The sequence below is a fragment of the Diadema antillarum genome, unplaced genomic scaffold (assembly GCF_040938485.1).
Source record: "Diadema antillarum isolate AM-2024a unplaced genomic scaffold, OU_Dant_1.0 scf00000199, whole genome shotgun sequence".
Lineage (NCBI taxonomy): Eukaryota > Metazoa > Echinodermata > Echinoidea > Diadematoida > Diadematidae > Diadema > Diadema antillarum.
In genome coordinates this window covers 291,835-308,707 of record NW_027271088.1, presented here as the reverse complement: position 1 = coordinate 308,707, position 16,873 = coordinate 291,835, and the positions used below count along the sequence as shown (strand labels likewise).

General features: G+C 37.3%; 1 protein-coding gene across 1 annotated transcript; it reads right to left on the bottom strand.

Moving 5' to 3' along the window:
- Window positions 1–11,705: 11,705 nt before the first annotated feature.
- Window positions 11,706–15,179, bottom strand: LOC139723741 (RYamide receptor-like). The gene is made up of 2 exons (XM_071634956.1): window positions 14,466–15,179; window positions 11,706–12,146 (listed from the first exon to the last, which is right to left on the bottom strand). Exons 1-2 carry the CDS (start codon window positions 15,177–15,179, stop codon window positions 11,706–11,708), a joined length of 1,155 nt encoding a protein of 384 aa, XP_071491057.1.
- Window positions 15,180–16,873: the final 1,694 nt, after the last annotated feature.

Here is a 16,873-nt window from a genome sequence, read left to right as displayed (position 1 = left end):
GAGAGGCTGTGGTAGATAACACAGTGTGAGAGACTGTGGTAGATAAAACAATATGGGATGCCTCAGTTTGACATACTGTGTTACCTACCACAGTACCCACCCTGTGAGTTTCCATAGTGTGATAATAACACAGCATTACCACATGTCCCAATTTCACAGGTAACCACAGTGTGACATAACACACTGTGTTTCACACTGAATCACAGTGTGTTTTACTATGTGGCAACACTATGACTGTTCCATAAGTGGTCTATGATTGTAAAAACTGATTCTCCAAATGATCTTTAAAATGTATGAAGAAGAGCAGTGGATCCATCGTTGGGTTGGCAACAGTGGTATTACACTTTATAGTCGTAGCTTGTTTATGCTTTCCTACTCTTCATATAGAAAGGATCTCTGACGTAAACTGTAGTCCCTCTTGTGTATGCTTAGTGGCGAGATAAATCTAAGCTCACTCCGTAATCGTGACACATATTATCAATAATAAGTTCAGATGCACAAGTTAATAACAACATAACGTAAATCCATGCAGACAATTTAAACCAATTCGAAAACTCAAAATATAGGAGGGGGGGGGGGTGGTAGATAAGCATGGATCAATAATTTTAGTTTTAACCAATACCTTACCGTCACATGTGATGTTTCTCTGTCAATTAAGACCATTACATTTGGAAGAACTTCAGGTTGACGTCAACACAACCAAATTTCCCTTTTATGACAAGCTATACGAACAGATCGACGATTCGAATATGTTTGAACCTTTCGAGCGTCGTGACATAGCTTCTTGTGATTCTGTGTCATCGCGCCATGCACCACACAAATACATTATTGTGTATGGGGGGGGGGGGGGGACCCGATTTATAGCCGGCCCAACATTCTCCCACTCAGCATTCTCCCACTCTCATCAGAATCAGACCAAAGAAGTATAGAATATCTTTTTAATCACAGCTGTTCGTTGAAACATGAGGGTTGGCAATTTGTCATTATGCAAAAAGAATAATATTTTTTGAAATAATTTAAATGTGGAAAAAATCATATTGATAATGATGGCAACAATTATTAATCGAGCTTATGATACTGGTAATAATACTTACAATAATAGCAGGTCATCTGACTTGATGAGAAGAAACGTATTTTCCTTGCATGATCTTGCCGTTTTCAAGAACATGCTTGCCGAAACGTCGGGAGTGGGTACCAGACCAAGTATACCTCCTTCACCATAGATGAGTTGACAGTGGATTGAATCTCACCTGCTAGTCTCTGCCATAGGCCCTCTCGCTGTAATAACTGCAAGAGAAGCGAGCAGAGGGTCGTCACGTGAGGCAGACTCAAGCCCAAGGCAGTGGCAAGCCCCAACAAGAGGACGTTTGGTGATCTATTCAATGTCATTACTTGAATTACTAAATTTGGCTATAAGCCAGAGTTTTCGTAGCGAAAATGGCAACCGATTAGCAGAGCTCTGTCCTTGCAAGCTGAAGCACAATGTATCTCGCACCATCTCGCACCAATGGACAAATGTAGCACTTCAAGTGATCAAAATGACTAACTGAATTTTCTAGTAAGAGTAATGGGCGGGTTAAGTTGACTCTTAGCTTATGGGTTTATGTCAATGATTATCACCTTAATTTGCGTATCTAAAAAGGCCTTTGGCTTTGATCGTTCAGGTCGACCCCTTCACCCTCTGATATTGGCCCTTCTGCTTCGAATGTTCGGTCCCCTTCACCTTCGACTGCAGGCTTTGCAAAAAGGCTAAACACCTTTTGGAAAAATGTTTTACTGCATTTTGGTAACCTGTGGACTTTCAAAGCGATGATTGTGTCAAGCCGCCCTCCTCAGTCTATAACTTTCTGAATGAGCGAAGTTTTGTAGTCTCAGTTGTAATTGGCATTGGTTGATTCTGTTTAAAGCCTACAATTCATTAAAATGCTGAAAACAGTATTCACACACTGTGGGTTTGTGGGTTCTTGTATCGCTTACTCAGAAAATAAAGGAAGACGTCAACGGAAAATTGCCCAATTTCTCATTACAAATTTGGTGTCTGTTTCCAGGCGTCACATACCTTCTTTTTTCTATTTATGACTTGACTTTGCTTCTAAAAGAGAACTTGAAAACAGTTGAAGTCTCATTCACCTTTATGAGTTTTTTTTTTTCATTCATTAACTTCGTTGTTGTTTTATGATTGATTGAACGATTACAAATTCTAATAGCTTTATACACAGAGAATCTATGATGCGGTGCTTGTTTATCGTTCCCACGATCTTGCAAGTGGCAACAGCACTTAGCGGCTGCAGTGATGATAAATTTAGTAATGCCATGACCTTGTTGTTTATCGAGGTTATACCCTTATCAATGTATTCGCCCTCCACTCTCCTCAACCCAACAAGTAAAATGAGATTCCAATTCTGGTTCTAGGTGCTGTATCATTTTATCTCATCTTTTTATCTTTCATTGTAAGGGTTCAATATGATAGAGCGCCAAATTCTTCAATGTTTGAGTTCCTATTTGTTCACGAATGCTTTTTTTTCTTTTCTTTTTTTTGGCTGCAGAATTTCTATCGACCTCTCAATTACTAAAGTAAAGACTAATTCTTTCATTTGCACCACGGTTTCAATGTATTGTTTTCCTCTGAAATGGGCAATGTTTGTAAATCTGTCTTTATATTTCACATACTTGATCATTCTTACCAATTCCATGTAATCTTTCTGCAATGCAAAATATGCATTGAAATTTAGGGATGCCTGTATAATGGTAACGATATGGTATTGAATATTTCCAGGAATACTCCCCTAGGTTTTGATGGGGTTAAGGGTCCTGCCATAATTACAACACCAGCTATCCAGGGTATGTGCATAATTATATCATCGCAGTCAAAAGAGCCATCGCCAGGACGCTTTGCCCAACTTTAAAGGCGCCGATCATGCCGACAGGAACCGAACTCAGGAATGTACGACTAAGAGGATAGAGCATACTCCAAATATTGTGTGATGTTGGTTATTCCGAAAGTTGATTATCCGAAGGTTCGTATTCCGAAACGCACATATTCCGTGTACCTAGATGGTTCGTTAGTGCGAAAGTAACTCTGGCTCGTTGATGCGAGTTATTCCGAAGGCTCGTTCTTCCGAAGGTCGTAGGTAAAAGAAAAAAAAAATGAAATAAGGTCCGTTATTCCCAAAGTTCGATAGTCCGAAGATAAACAACTTTCGGTCTAGCAATCCTTACTTCAGTTTCGGACTAACGAACCTTCTAAATGATAAGGTTTATTTCGTTTTCGCATTAACGAACCTTGTGCATAACGAACCTTTTTTTTTTTTCGGAATAAAGAATTGTAACTCCCGTACACAACGGAATAGAGAATGCGGGATGTTATTTAGAGAATACCTTTTTCGAGGTGACAAATTCATACACGACAAAATCAATTTGAGTATAAATGACAGCGTCGTTTAATCGCAAACTTGCGTGCGCATATTTTCACAATCCTTGCAATACATTCAGTGATTGTTATTTTCTTTTAATATACGCAAAACAGTAATGTTTTAAAATTCATACCTCGCAATGACATATCTATCAAAACAAACACTTGATAGGGTTACTCGGGAGCATTCAAACGACAACAAAGGGAAGTCAGTGCTTCCAAAAGGTACGGATTCCATGGTTATCTGATTGGTATCCTAGTCATACCCTTCTCTCAGATATTGGTCTTATTTGGCATCTGTTGAGGGGCCATTGTATTATAATCAGTGCTAGCCGTAGTAATCACATTGATCGATACACTATAATTTACTTATTGGTGACAAAGCAAAAAGTGACAATAGCTCATTTATCCTTTGCTTTCGAAAAAAAATCATGAATTGATCGATAAAAGACGACTATGTCTTGACACACACACACACACACACACACACACATACATACACGACCACTACGTTAAGATCGAATCAGATGAAATCAAATTCACTTTACTCCACTTGAAATCAGAGTCAATCTTTGAATGAATCATGATATTATGGCAAATACTTTTTTTGTGAGTGTCTGTTGATTGCGCACAGAAATGGCAAAAGGTTAAAGTTCCTTTTAGATAACAAAGATTAATTGAAATCTCAACTGAGGTGACGAAATACAGACAGTTTTAAATACGCTGACATGACTTTCACTACCATGATAACATTTGCATAATATGACAATACAGACGGAAGATAATGGGTGTGTGAATAATGCGAATAAACCTTAAATCCGGTCGTGAGCTATCATTTTGATATACTTTAATATTACAAATACGTTTGAGTTAATCCGGATTTCTCTTTCTTTTTTTTTTTTTTTGGTGGTAATCTACCGAACCTTAATCTAGCAAAACAGGAGTCTCCTTTTCAGGCTACGAGAGTCGAGAGAAATCGGTACTCTCATGTTTGAAATGAAACAGACAGGTATTTCAGGTAAAAATCAAATATCACGCTGTTTGGGCTGCAAAAGTTTTTTCAATACAGATATTACATTGTGAAACAGTCACCAGAGAAACCAGAGCTTTTGGATGCAAACAGTTCTCGCCAATTTATCTACAGTTCATTATCACAAGGTACATTTACCAAGTGGGGCAGGCCTACGGCACAAAATATATGAAACTGGAATGAGACAGGTCCAACGAAAGGTTACGGTATAAAACACAAAATTGTTGGCTATTCAAGATGGAAGCAAGTTAGTCAAAAATACAGCGTGAACGGGTCCGGAAAGTGCAGAAAGTCGTAACCACAAGTATCAACATCAAATCGTCTTTGACAGTAAAAGATGAATTTCACTAACGCGTCACACATTTCTTTTGCCTATTCTCCACTCAGTCATTATATTTATAGACTTCATGTCGGTTTTTAAGTACTCCGCATGGACATATCAATATCTATTAGTGCTAATGATGCTGTATCTATTCGATTTTACCTAATACTGAAAGCGGTTGTATAGACTACATAAGGCAAGATATAGGGTAAAACTTATTCTTACAACTACAGCCGGCTGCTTAGATTTTTTTCTGTTGCATTTAGAATATGCGCGAATAATCTTCTTTATAACGAAATCATGTAGTCTGAACTGAGAACAGAAAAACGACCATTTTTAATACCGTTCTTCCATTTCACGATTTGATACAGAACATCATGTTATTAGTCATGTTCATCAATAGTCGTCTTCTTAATGAACTAAGAAGTAGTGGTAATAAAAGCCGAGATTATATCATCCCCCGGCCCAACACACACACACACACACACACACACACACACACGCATACACACGCACACTTATAGTAGTAGTGGTAAAAGCGTCAGTCTCAGTAATGACAGTGTCCAAGCAGTGACGATTATGCTTAGTAGTGGCAGTAAAATAGTGTAGTAGTATATTTGTAGTAGCAGTAGTACTAGTCGGATCGAGTAACTATACAGCAACACTAAAAGGCAGTGAAGTAGTGCATCAGAGTCATCAGTTCCACACAGTTTGAATAGTCCTAAGTTTACACGCTACAGTGATTTTAAATATCATTATCATAGTCATTACCTTCATAATCATCACTTCTATCTACATCATCATTACTATTGTCAGCATTGTCTTCATCGTTATCATCATAAGTGTCAATTCATAATCGTAATCGTTACTTTTTACCTTTGTCAATATCTTTATCATCATCGTAATCGATATTCTTATTATAAAGGTCATTATTATTATTATCGTTTTCATTACCTTTACCAATGTCATTATAATCATCATTTTCGTTATCTGTACCTCTATCAATGTCATTAACATTATTATTGTCATTACCTTTCCAAAATGTAATTTCTTATCTTCATTGTCGATTAAATTCTACCTCTTTCAATGTTATCATCATTATCGGTATCGTTGACCTGTGTCATTGTGATTACAATTATTATCATCTTTATAATTACCTCTATCAATATACAGGTTTATCTGTAATTATCAGTATCGTTTTCATTATCGTTATCACCTTTCGTAATGTCACGTTTATTTCAATTATCGTTATAATCATACCTCTATAATATCAAAGTAATTATCAATTTCGTAATTGTTATCTTTACCTCTATCAATGTCATTCTTTTTTATTTTCATTATCACTATCGCTTTACCTTCATCAATGTCATTTATAATTATCATTTTCATTATCTCTGTCATTCTTATTATGATTATTATTATCATTATACCTATATCAATGTCGTTATCATTATACCACTATCGTTATCATTAGCTTTATCAACAATTATCACTATCATTATCGTTACCTTTTCCAATATCATTTTATTACCACTGTCGTTAGCATTATACCACTTTCAATGTAATTGTCATTATCATTATCGTTATCATTACTTAACTTAAAGGGATGGTAAAGTATTAGTGAAGATGAGAATTAGGCTGTTAACTTTTTGCGAGATACCAAGAAAACACTTATGATATAGTACAGAGCATACCATTTTAAGAGGAATTCAAAGTTTATTTGATGAAAATCGGGTTTGGAATGACGGAAACATCCAAAAACAAAGTAAAACAAAACGATCGTAATAAAGTGTGGGTCCCACACTTTCTTAGAATCGCTATTTTTTGGATATCTCAGCCATTTCAAAACCAATTTTCATCAAATAAACGTTGAATTCCTCATAGAATGACATGCTCTTTCATAATTCATAAGAGGTTTTTCATTATCTCACCTAAAAAAAAAATGTTAGAAACCTGAAATTAGGTCTCAACCAAAACTATACAATCCCTTTAATGTCCTTTTTATTCTTATTATCATTATACCCCTATCAAAGTTAATATCAATTTCGTAATCGTTACTTTTACCTTTATCACTGTCATTATCATTATTATTTCATTGATCATTACCTTCCCAAATGCCATCTTTACTTTCATTATCATTATACCTCTATTAGCGCTATTATAATCATCACTTTCGTTTTCGTTATCTTTATCAACAATTATCACTATCATTATCAATATCATATTTATCGCAAAATTTCAAATGTCATTTTGATTACCACTTTCGTTATCATTATACAACATGTACCTCTATCAAAGTCGTTATCATTATCATTAGCTTTATTGATAATTATCACAAACATCATCATTTACTTAATATTTTCTTTTCCGAATGTCATTCTTATTTTCGTTATCGCTACCAGTATACCTCCATTAGTGTTTTTATCATTATCACTATCGGTATTTTTACCTTAGCTAATGGCATTTTTATTTTCAATATTGGTATCATTACTTCTTTTAATGTCGTTATCATCGTTATAGTTATCATTACCTGTCTTAATATCGCTGTCACTGTCATTGTCACTGTCAGTGCAACACCTTTAGCAATAGCAAGATCAGGCGTATCCGTTGTAGTATACAAGTGGTATAGAAAGAACGAGGAGTTGTCCTGTCCGAAATGTGGTATTAGTACTAGTATTAGTAATAGTAATAGTAATAGTTGACCCTCCTGTTGTGGTTTCAAGTTCAGTCTTCGTTTAATAGTCTTGATGCAGTGAGACCACTAGAAGTGCAGGCCCGTAAATAGGATTCTATGGTGTGGAGGGATCCATATTTGAAATTGTGGACCTTTCTGAGGGTAACGACGGAGTGGGGTTGGGTTTTTGAATGGAACTGCCTACTCGAGATTTTTTTTTTTTTTTTTTTTTTTTTGGGGGGGGGGCATGTTCAATCTTGGGCAAACATAGATGCGAGTGAGCGTATATGGCGACCGAGCGGGATGAGCTTTTCCATTCTTTTAATTAAAATTCGACAATCTTGCGCACATTTGTGCCGTTTTCATTGTGCTAAAAATAACTCGTGTTTTGTTTTGTTTTTGGGGGGTCGCGTACCTGATCGCGACCGACATTACAGTGAGAAATAATGCGTTTTTCTTTTTCTTTTTTAGCGAGATTTGGGTCGCGATCAAAATCGCAATACTTAGGCGAGTTTTATTCATTTTTTCTTTGTCTTCCAAAAAGACGTGGAGTTGTGCAGTTAAAACAATAACTGCAAAACAATTTGAAATTCTACGTCCCACAATGCATCACAAAAATATTTTGTCGTTCCTTGCTATTTTAAAAGCTGTAGCGCTCCGCTGTATATTGAACTGGCCTTGTGACGCAGACTAATTAGTATTAAAAGCATACCATCTATAACATGTGCAGGTCAGCTTTTTCCCAAATAATTGCGGCCGAAGTTTTTTTTTTATTAAAACAATGAGAACGTTGAATAAAAAAGCGCCCCTGATCGCAACCCATTTTCTTATGTTTTGACAATGGAAACGCCACTATTGGTGGAATATTTGGAATTCTTTAATTTAACAAGTACTGCGATACGTTGATATTTTGCTTATATTTGAAAAAAAAAACTCTCCAAACAAACTGAATTCTGTAAGTGTTGCGTGAGTTCCTCTCATTCGTTATGATCATATATTTGGAAAGCTAGTATCCATTAAAGATGGTAGGGTGTGGGAGCGGGGATACCGCCTCTCTCCCACACGAGGGAGCTTTTAAATTCTTAGAAATGCATTTTGTGAAATTCTATTTTCCTGTGCGCAACTTGGGTGGAATATTTGTAAACTCCTCATCCGAAAGGTAAGACGATACTTTGATACATATGTAAATAAAAAAAAAATAACTAAATTCTGTAATTGTCTCGTGATCTTGTCCTTAGCTGATTAAATATTTCGAAATGTGATATCAAGCGAGCGGGGGGGGGGGGTGGAAGAGGGGATACCCCTCTCACACGAGAGACCTTTACAGTTTCAAAATTGAAATTCAACGATACAGTGCACATTCTATTTCGAATGTTTTTAACATTTTCAGTCAACAGAGTAGGAAAATACTTTGGTTACTTTCTTGAAGTTGCAAAAAAAAAGTAAATTATTCAGTTGTGAGATAATCTCATTTACTGTCATTTGGAAACATAACAATTATCTGCTTCTGAAGAAATGCGCATAGCTATGATGAGGAGTATTTCGTTTCTTTTTGTTCCATCGGACCTTGCTCACCAGAGGGGTTGGGAAGGGAATATTGCAATTATTGGCCTGTAGTAATGGTAGTAAGGACAGTCGTATCAATGCATCTGTAACCGATTTGTTGCTGTTTGACTGGGATAGGGTTGGTGTTAAGTTCAGAAAGACTGGAAGTTGAAGCAGGTCTACATGGTCCTGTAAGTCAGCGCAGTAAAATCAGATTACATTTACGGCTGTATTTGTTCCTAAATTACAAGTCGTACACGCAAGTCTTGGCAGAGGTTATCCGTTAGTGGTAGATGTTACAGGATCATTAGTCCAAGTATAGGTAATGACAACGCACTGGTAACACTCCAGACGAACGGTGAACGGTGACAAAGATGTCCTCTACCATTTTTACTATTCCTTTTTATACGTTTGTGTAACCCTATTTTTGTTCGTTTAATACTGTTTAGTTACACGACATCGCTTATGCAAACATAACCAGTAGGCTTTAGGCCAGAGGTAGGTAAACACAGTAAATTGAATTGCAGTAGCAAGAACCAAACATTGTTATTGATAGTGAAGACGATAAACACAAATTTCGAGAATTTTCGTGTGCTCCTCGTACGAAATGAGTGTCATATTGGTACAAAAGGATATATAAGATTAACATTCAGCGTGTGCAGATGTCATCGTGTCGCATTATGTTAAGCAGGCGTCACACTGTTCTAAATTAGAGCAAAGATGGACACATGATAAAGGAAATGTTAAAAACAAAATCGGCTCTGGTCGGATAAACTTCCTGTAATTCTTGAGGGCATCTTAGAGCCATTGTGTGACCACCAATGGAGGTTCTGAGGCTCCGGCAGCAATTTCCTGCGTGGCGGTAAGATCTTCGGCAAGCTGAAGAATAGCCCGAAGATCTCGCAAAGGTTCATTTTATGATAAGATCCCGTCTTCGTGTAGCCTGCTAGTGTGATTTAGACGTCATCGCCTGACCTGTAGGTATCGTATTTGCCTCTGCTGTTGGTTTACTTTAATACCCGAGTTCGAGGCCACGTTCTTGTGTCAACTTCGGGACAGTGTGACGTCACCGTTATGAAAAACTCGTGAAGAGTGAGTGTCCCGTCGGTGATTTTGATATTTGAAACCCGTCTTTACAATAGTAAACCTCCACTCACATTGCACGCAGAAATGATACTGCTAAGATTTGTGTAATCATGGTTATAACAGGGTAACAACATTAACGATAACGGCTGAACTTAACAGAGAGCTGGTTAAAGTGTATCTTTGGCCAAAAATTATTTTGGATATGTGAAAGAGACACATTTCAGTAATCCATTGCACCATCTTTCAGAGAAAATGGGTCATTAATTAGTGAAATAATGCATCTAAAAGTTTCCAAACACACTGCGTCTAGGAGATTCAGGAACCGCTGTGGTTCCGTAACCCACTGCAAAAAATAGGGTTTGCTGTAGTCTTGCCTCCCAGACCCATTGTGTTTAGAAACTTTCAGATGCATTATTTCACTAATTAATGACCCCTTTTATCTGAAAGTTGGTGCAATGGACTGCTGAAATGTGTCTCTTTCACATATCAAAAATAATTTTTTTGGGCAAAGATACACTTTAAGGAGAAAGGATATTTCTGACTGAAACAATGGTGATATAGATTAACAGACAACCATATAACCACAAAGGGAGGGGCAATTTGCGTTCCGTCGTATGCCAAATATCAAAAACTGTTTTTATTTCAGTATTGCTTTAAACTAGTACCTTAACCCTTTTAATGCTTTGAGTGCTGATTAACGCAGAAAACCCCATAGTGTGGTACACATTTTTCAAAGTCCCTATCTATGGCGCAGATAGGATTAACAGAAAGGCTCAATTCCATTCGTGCAGTTCATTATGCAGTCTTGATATGCTGATTTGCCTTTCAAAACAAAAGAATTATGAGTCAGTGATGACATAACCCCTTAACGAGAATGCAAAAGACCCTGATAAAAACAACAACAATTCTATTGTTTTGTAATCATTGTGTAAGAGCACGTGAAAATGCTGACAATTAACTTGTGTGATAAGTCACTGAAAATCATCGAACAATTTGGCTTCAGGTACACTTTCAACATCGCATTTTTTTTTTTTTTTTTTTAGTCTGATGTTTCATCTCCATACACTATGCCATAAAGCAAAACTTATGAATCAGACACACATCATACAATATTATGATTACAGCAGTCAGACCACTTCTGGTCCAAGTTCTTTCGTGAAGACGAGGATAGAATTTACATCATGTTCGTCTATCATGATTTGATTTCAGTGATATCCAATGATTTAACTACGAAATTGACTTTGAATAACTTGCCGACAGGGCAATGGTAAACGCTACACCTATGACATAGCTTGCGACATTTTGAAATGTAACATTATCACTTAGATAGAAAATTATAGTAGTTTAAGTGGTGCTTTAGATACATTATACACAAATACCCTTGCAAGTATGCGTCAAGAGCGGTTGTGTCAACTTAATAGCAACCCGTACGAATATGACTTACGACTGTGTCGTACGAACACTAGTTTATGAGATCATACGATGAACACTGGTTCAAATGTTAACTTATGACGCCTTAAGTTACCAAGACAATGGTCTACAAAGCTCATACGTCTAGAATTTTGCTTCGGCTTTTGTCATCTATTTGTTATTCTGCTTCTTAATTTGGATGCTGTAGTTGCTGTTATTTCATTTTCTAAACGGCGGCGATTTTATTTGTGTGCGAATTTCTCTCCCCGTTGCTGATGGATTCATACGTCGAGTGTTCAGGCCAGCAGTGGCGGGCTTCGGCCGAGCAGCGCACTCGGCGTGAAGCTGACATCATTGTTAACTGAGTCATAGCGGTGTTGCGACGCTCCAGCTTGTTGGCGCCCTGCCACTCCCTATCGTAATTCACGCCGGGAAGGAACCGGAACACGGACTTGAAACCGTTTCTGAACTTTGCATTCATCCAGCAGTAGATGAATGGGTTGTAGACGCAGTTGCTCATGGCGGCTAGTAGGACGGTAAGGTAAACCAGTTTGATGTACCTGTAGTAGAGCACCGCGGAATGCACCTCTTGTATGATGTTAAACATGTGTATAGGTAGGTAACAGAGGGTGAACAGGAGCACGACCATGGCAAACATCTTTACCAGCTGCAGAAAACAGAGAGGAAGAGATCAAAAGACATCAATTTCACCAAAGTATTCAAATCTAATGAAAATATATTTCAGTATTTTTTTTTTTTTTGCGTTGAGTTGCTTTTATTGCATCTGAATGACAAATTGCCCTATATCGATATAAACGGACATCAAATTAATCAGTGTTTCAGTAGTAGCAATGAGAAATAATAATCGTGAGCAAACATACTCGCACTGGATTCGAACCAACGACCTCCTGATCAACGGAAAGGCGTCTTATCCATTGGAGCACTGGGCTTCCACCCGACATCCAGTACTAATTCCAGTACTAAATCCCGATTGCATGTTAATCTGGCAATGCATATCATATGTCTTCTTGTTTTTATGGCAACTGATTGACAAACTGCATCTTATACACTGGAGAGGAGTCTGATCATTAATACTGATTAATTCGGTGTTTATCTACATTGATGTAGGGCAACTTGTCGATCAGTTGCAATAGTGAAAATGTGTTTGTCACTTTTAAAATAGAGAATTATTAGAACACGCACCAAAATAGAATAAGCTTTTTCTTCACTCATTACGTCAGTGCTTTGAATGTTTTGTTTGAATGGAAAACAATCCAGCTTTGAATCGTGATTTTTTTTTTTTTTTTGTTGGTATGACTGGGAAATACACACGTAGCTTTCTGTTTAAATGATATATATAAAAAAAACGGTGTTTGCCGTTTGCCTGATCAGCTACGCTGGAAACAATCTTTATAATCCATTTTCACTTGCTTCATTACAACTTGGTATTATATGTTTGTCCTAGATTTATCTCCGTAGTGACGCCAATGATTTACATATGGTATTTCGTTGTATACAGGTAGAACGAATCTGAAACGTGTCGTATCATACTATATACCTTGTTAACAATAACAACCACAAATAACTTCGTTTCAATTCCACTCATACAAACCACTGGATTTCTTACCATCACATTAACATGAATAAGGATGGACCTAGTGTATAGGTAAGATAACTACAAAAGCCTTGTTCGATTTACTTTTCATTGACATGCTTTCGTCACACAATCTAAAAGACAAAAGGTTACCTTTCAGTACCAGTTCTGTCTTCTTTCTATGCAATTGACATTGTTTAGTATGAAGTTACTCTTTCTAGCCCAAGAAATTAGTTTGATATTCAGTAGTACTGTTTACTCTAAAAAAAGGAGGTAACTATCTGATTTTACGAAAGATAGAATGACGGATCAAAATGACTCTGTTCTTTTTGTTTGTTTTCGATAAGTATACATAATATGTGTTTTGCCCATTTTCTCTTTTTCTTTCTCTTTCAAGGCTGTCGTATCTTCAAGCTACATGCTTATTTGACGACAGTCTCCTGCATTCACACTCCCAAGACATGCGCCATAACTAAGTCAGATCATTTGATTTACTTTATCCCGAGTGGTTCCCAATTGACGTGTTCTCTTATTCTTTTCTTCAATCTGTACACGCATATCTCAGCTATGTTAGGGTGTACACACTGTATGTTTTATTGTCTTGAAAAAAAAAAAAGAAATGAGTGTATTTCATTTGTAATATATATTAAATGCAGATAATTCCTAATAAATTCATATGAATTGAATTGGTATTGAAAAGATTATAGGCTATAGTTGTAGTTGGACAAGTATTGCTGTACTTCCAATCTACGCAGGATAATATCGTTCGTTATTGTCACCATATGAAATAGACATCGTAACTCCAAGGCTTGCTGGAATGAATTCTATATTTCACCTTACATGAACGGTTGACACATGTTGTTGATTCGTGTCACTCATTTGCAATAATCTGAAATTATCATTTTATAAATTTTTCTCTTTATTTGTCAACGATTGGCTTTTGCCGAAAAAAAGTTTTATGCAAACCTATTTTTGATATGTCGTGTCAGTACAGTGTAGCCCATATTATATACAACACTAATAGTTCCCTTCCTTCTGTAACTTGTCCGCCCTAAATGAAAATTAATAAATGAAAATACTCTATGTGTTGGCCGTTTTTTTTTATATAATATAAAATAATTATATTCTGTAGACAGTTGTTGATGCATTTTTGAAATTGACTTCCTTAAAAGCCCTGGGGATACACGTCATGCGATTTCAACACGAATGATAAAAAAAAAAAAATAGCTAACCCTCCCTTGACGAATTAATAACTCAGTGAATGTCCGTAGGCGTCTCTCTTATTCCTATGGATTTCTTGTACAAAGCCACTAGTATCACAAACCAGTGCAAAACCTGGATATGAGCAAACAACTCCGTGACGGTAATGGACTGTCTAAATCCAATCAGTACCTTGGTTTTGGATCCATTAATCCGTCTGTCTTGCGTTTCACCGGGAGTCCTTCTACTCCAAATGACATAACCAATTCTGCCGTATGCGACCGCTAAGACACAGAGAGGAACAAAATACTGGATAGCCATTAATACGTATGTGTAAATTTTTGTGTGCTCCCAGTGACTTTCAGAGCAGAATGTTGCAGCGCCCTCTGTGCCGACAGTCGAGAATATAACAGAGGGAAGCGCCACCACGCATGCCGTTATCCAAATCACTGCGATGACCCAAAGTGCTCTTGTTGATCCCATTCGCGGCACCAATGGATAACAAATAGCAATGTATCGGTCTACGCTGATGGACACCAGTGTGAAAATGCTCACCGAAACCGATACGCTCTGGATATACGACACAGCTTTGCACATGAATTCCCCAAACGGCCATGAGAGATACATCGCGGCGTAAAACGAGAAGTTCACACACATTACTGCCATCAGTATATCGCTCACGGCCAAGTTCACAATGGAGTAGTTGGTCACTGTTCTCATGCGCGCGTGACCCAGCACAATGTAGCAGATGATCGAATTCCCGCCAACACCAAGGATCGTGACCAAGGCAAACAGTATGCCATAAAACACACGAACCCATGGGGGCTCCTCGTATAAGTCTCGCTGGTAATCGTAGGTATTATTTGGCGTCGTGGTCCCGTTTAACAACACATTGATAGGATTCATTTTGACGTTTGACCTGATTAATCCTGCTTAATCTGACGACTCCACCACCTGGTCACTAATTGGAACGCACATGCCTTGGAGAAATCAGCGATGATATTTCGCCACATCCGGAGAGACTTACGAAGGAAAGTACTTGTTGCTTGTGAACCTCCATAATTTTGTGCAAATGCTCCACGCGAGTGATGCTGGAAGCGTTTTGATGCGATGCTTGGACAAATCCTGAGATATTGAAGAACATGGACGTCTGTGAAACAAAAGAGAAGAGACAGTAATTAGGCTAAATACTTCCTCCATAGAATTACAAGAGGGTAACGAAGCAATCAGTTGTTTGAAGAATACTTAAAAAAATATTGCGTGAAGCCATCAGATGTATTATTTGATTTTTTTTTCACCATAGGCCTAAAATATAACCTTATTATTCAGCTGTCCCCGTCTCGGCTGGATAAGAGCATTTGTAAATGCCAAGAGTCTGCCCGCCAGAAATAGAATCAATATTAAGTGAAAAGAATCAAGATGTTGAAAAGGAAGTTAGAAAAAACAAAAGGAAGAAAGAAAGGCGACAAGATAATATAGGGAACGATACTCATGGCAATGTAATGCGCCCGGGAGTGTGAACGTGTGTGTAAGCATGGTGAGTGTAATATGTGTATGAGCGCTAACTAACAGTCAGACTAAGTCGATGGTATTATAAACGTCTACCTTACGAAGTTTGTGGCAATGTAACCACAGACCAACAAATCTATGAAATGGGTTATTTACCAATCAACAAAATGGTCTGTGGTTTAATCTCCTCAGGCAAATGCAATAATGGCATACCGCGCTATTGTTGAAGTACAGCAAAAGTAGAAATGAAAATGAAAATTATATAATCTTGTTACTGAACTGAAGAGGCATCCTTCCGCTGCTAAACGAGAAAAAAACCCTCCCCATGCAGCAAAACAAAATGAGCAACCAACAAAGTCACCGAGTGATCCAAATCACCAGATACTTAGTGCGATGAGGCGTTGTAAAGAATTCGTCTTTTTGATACACATTGAAAGATTTCAGGAGTGCGAAAGAAAAAAAAAAGATGCAGATGATCACATTACTTCCAGTCCACTAGAAACATCAGCATCGTTTTTTTTTTCTTCTTTTTATCAGTTGTTGCAGGTGGTTGAATCTTCAATGGCGAAATGTGATATCTGTTTCATGGACAGCAAAAGTTGAATTTTCCATGACGAAATGTGATATCTGTGTGTTGAACGTAATGCAGCAAGACATATCACACATACTTGTAGTAAAGATGAGTCATGTTTGCTTACGGATGTTAATCTTATTAAACAAAAAAAAAAGAAGAAATCAACAAGAAAAGGTGGGCAACGAAAGCTGTTTTGTTCTGCTTAGAGTCGCCGATGGAAAGAAGAAAGATGGCAATGCTATATAAAATCTATGAACTTTTATGCATGTGTTTGGGAGCGCTGAATATAACATTCAAAATATATTAACAATTGCTTCAATTTATAATCTTTTATGGAACGCCGTTTCTCACGTTCAGAAATCTTCGTATACTTTCTTGAATGTGAGACGAGATCTGACTCGGATAAGATATATTTCTGCGCTATCTCTTTCCAGTTTACTGCAATTTGAAGTTAGGAGGTGTTAGAAGAACACTGCATCGGAATTCTAAGTATATGTGAAGCGGAAAAGCAACTTCC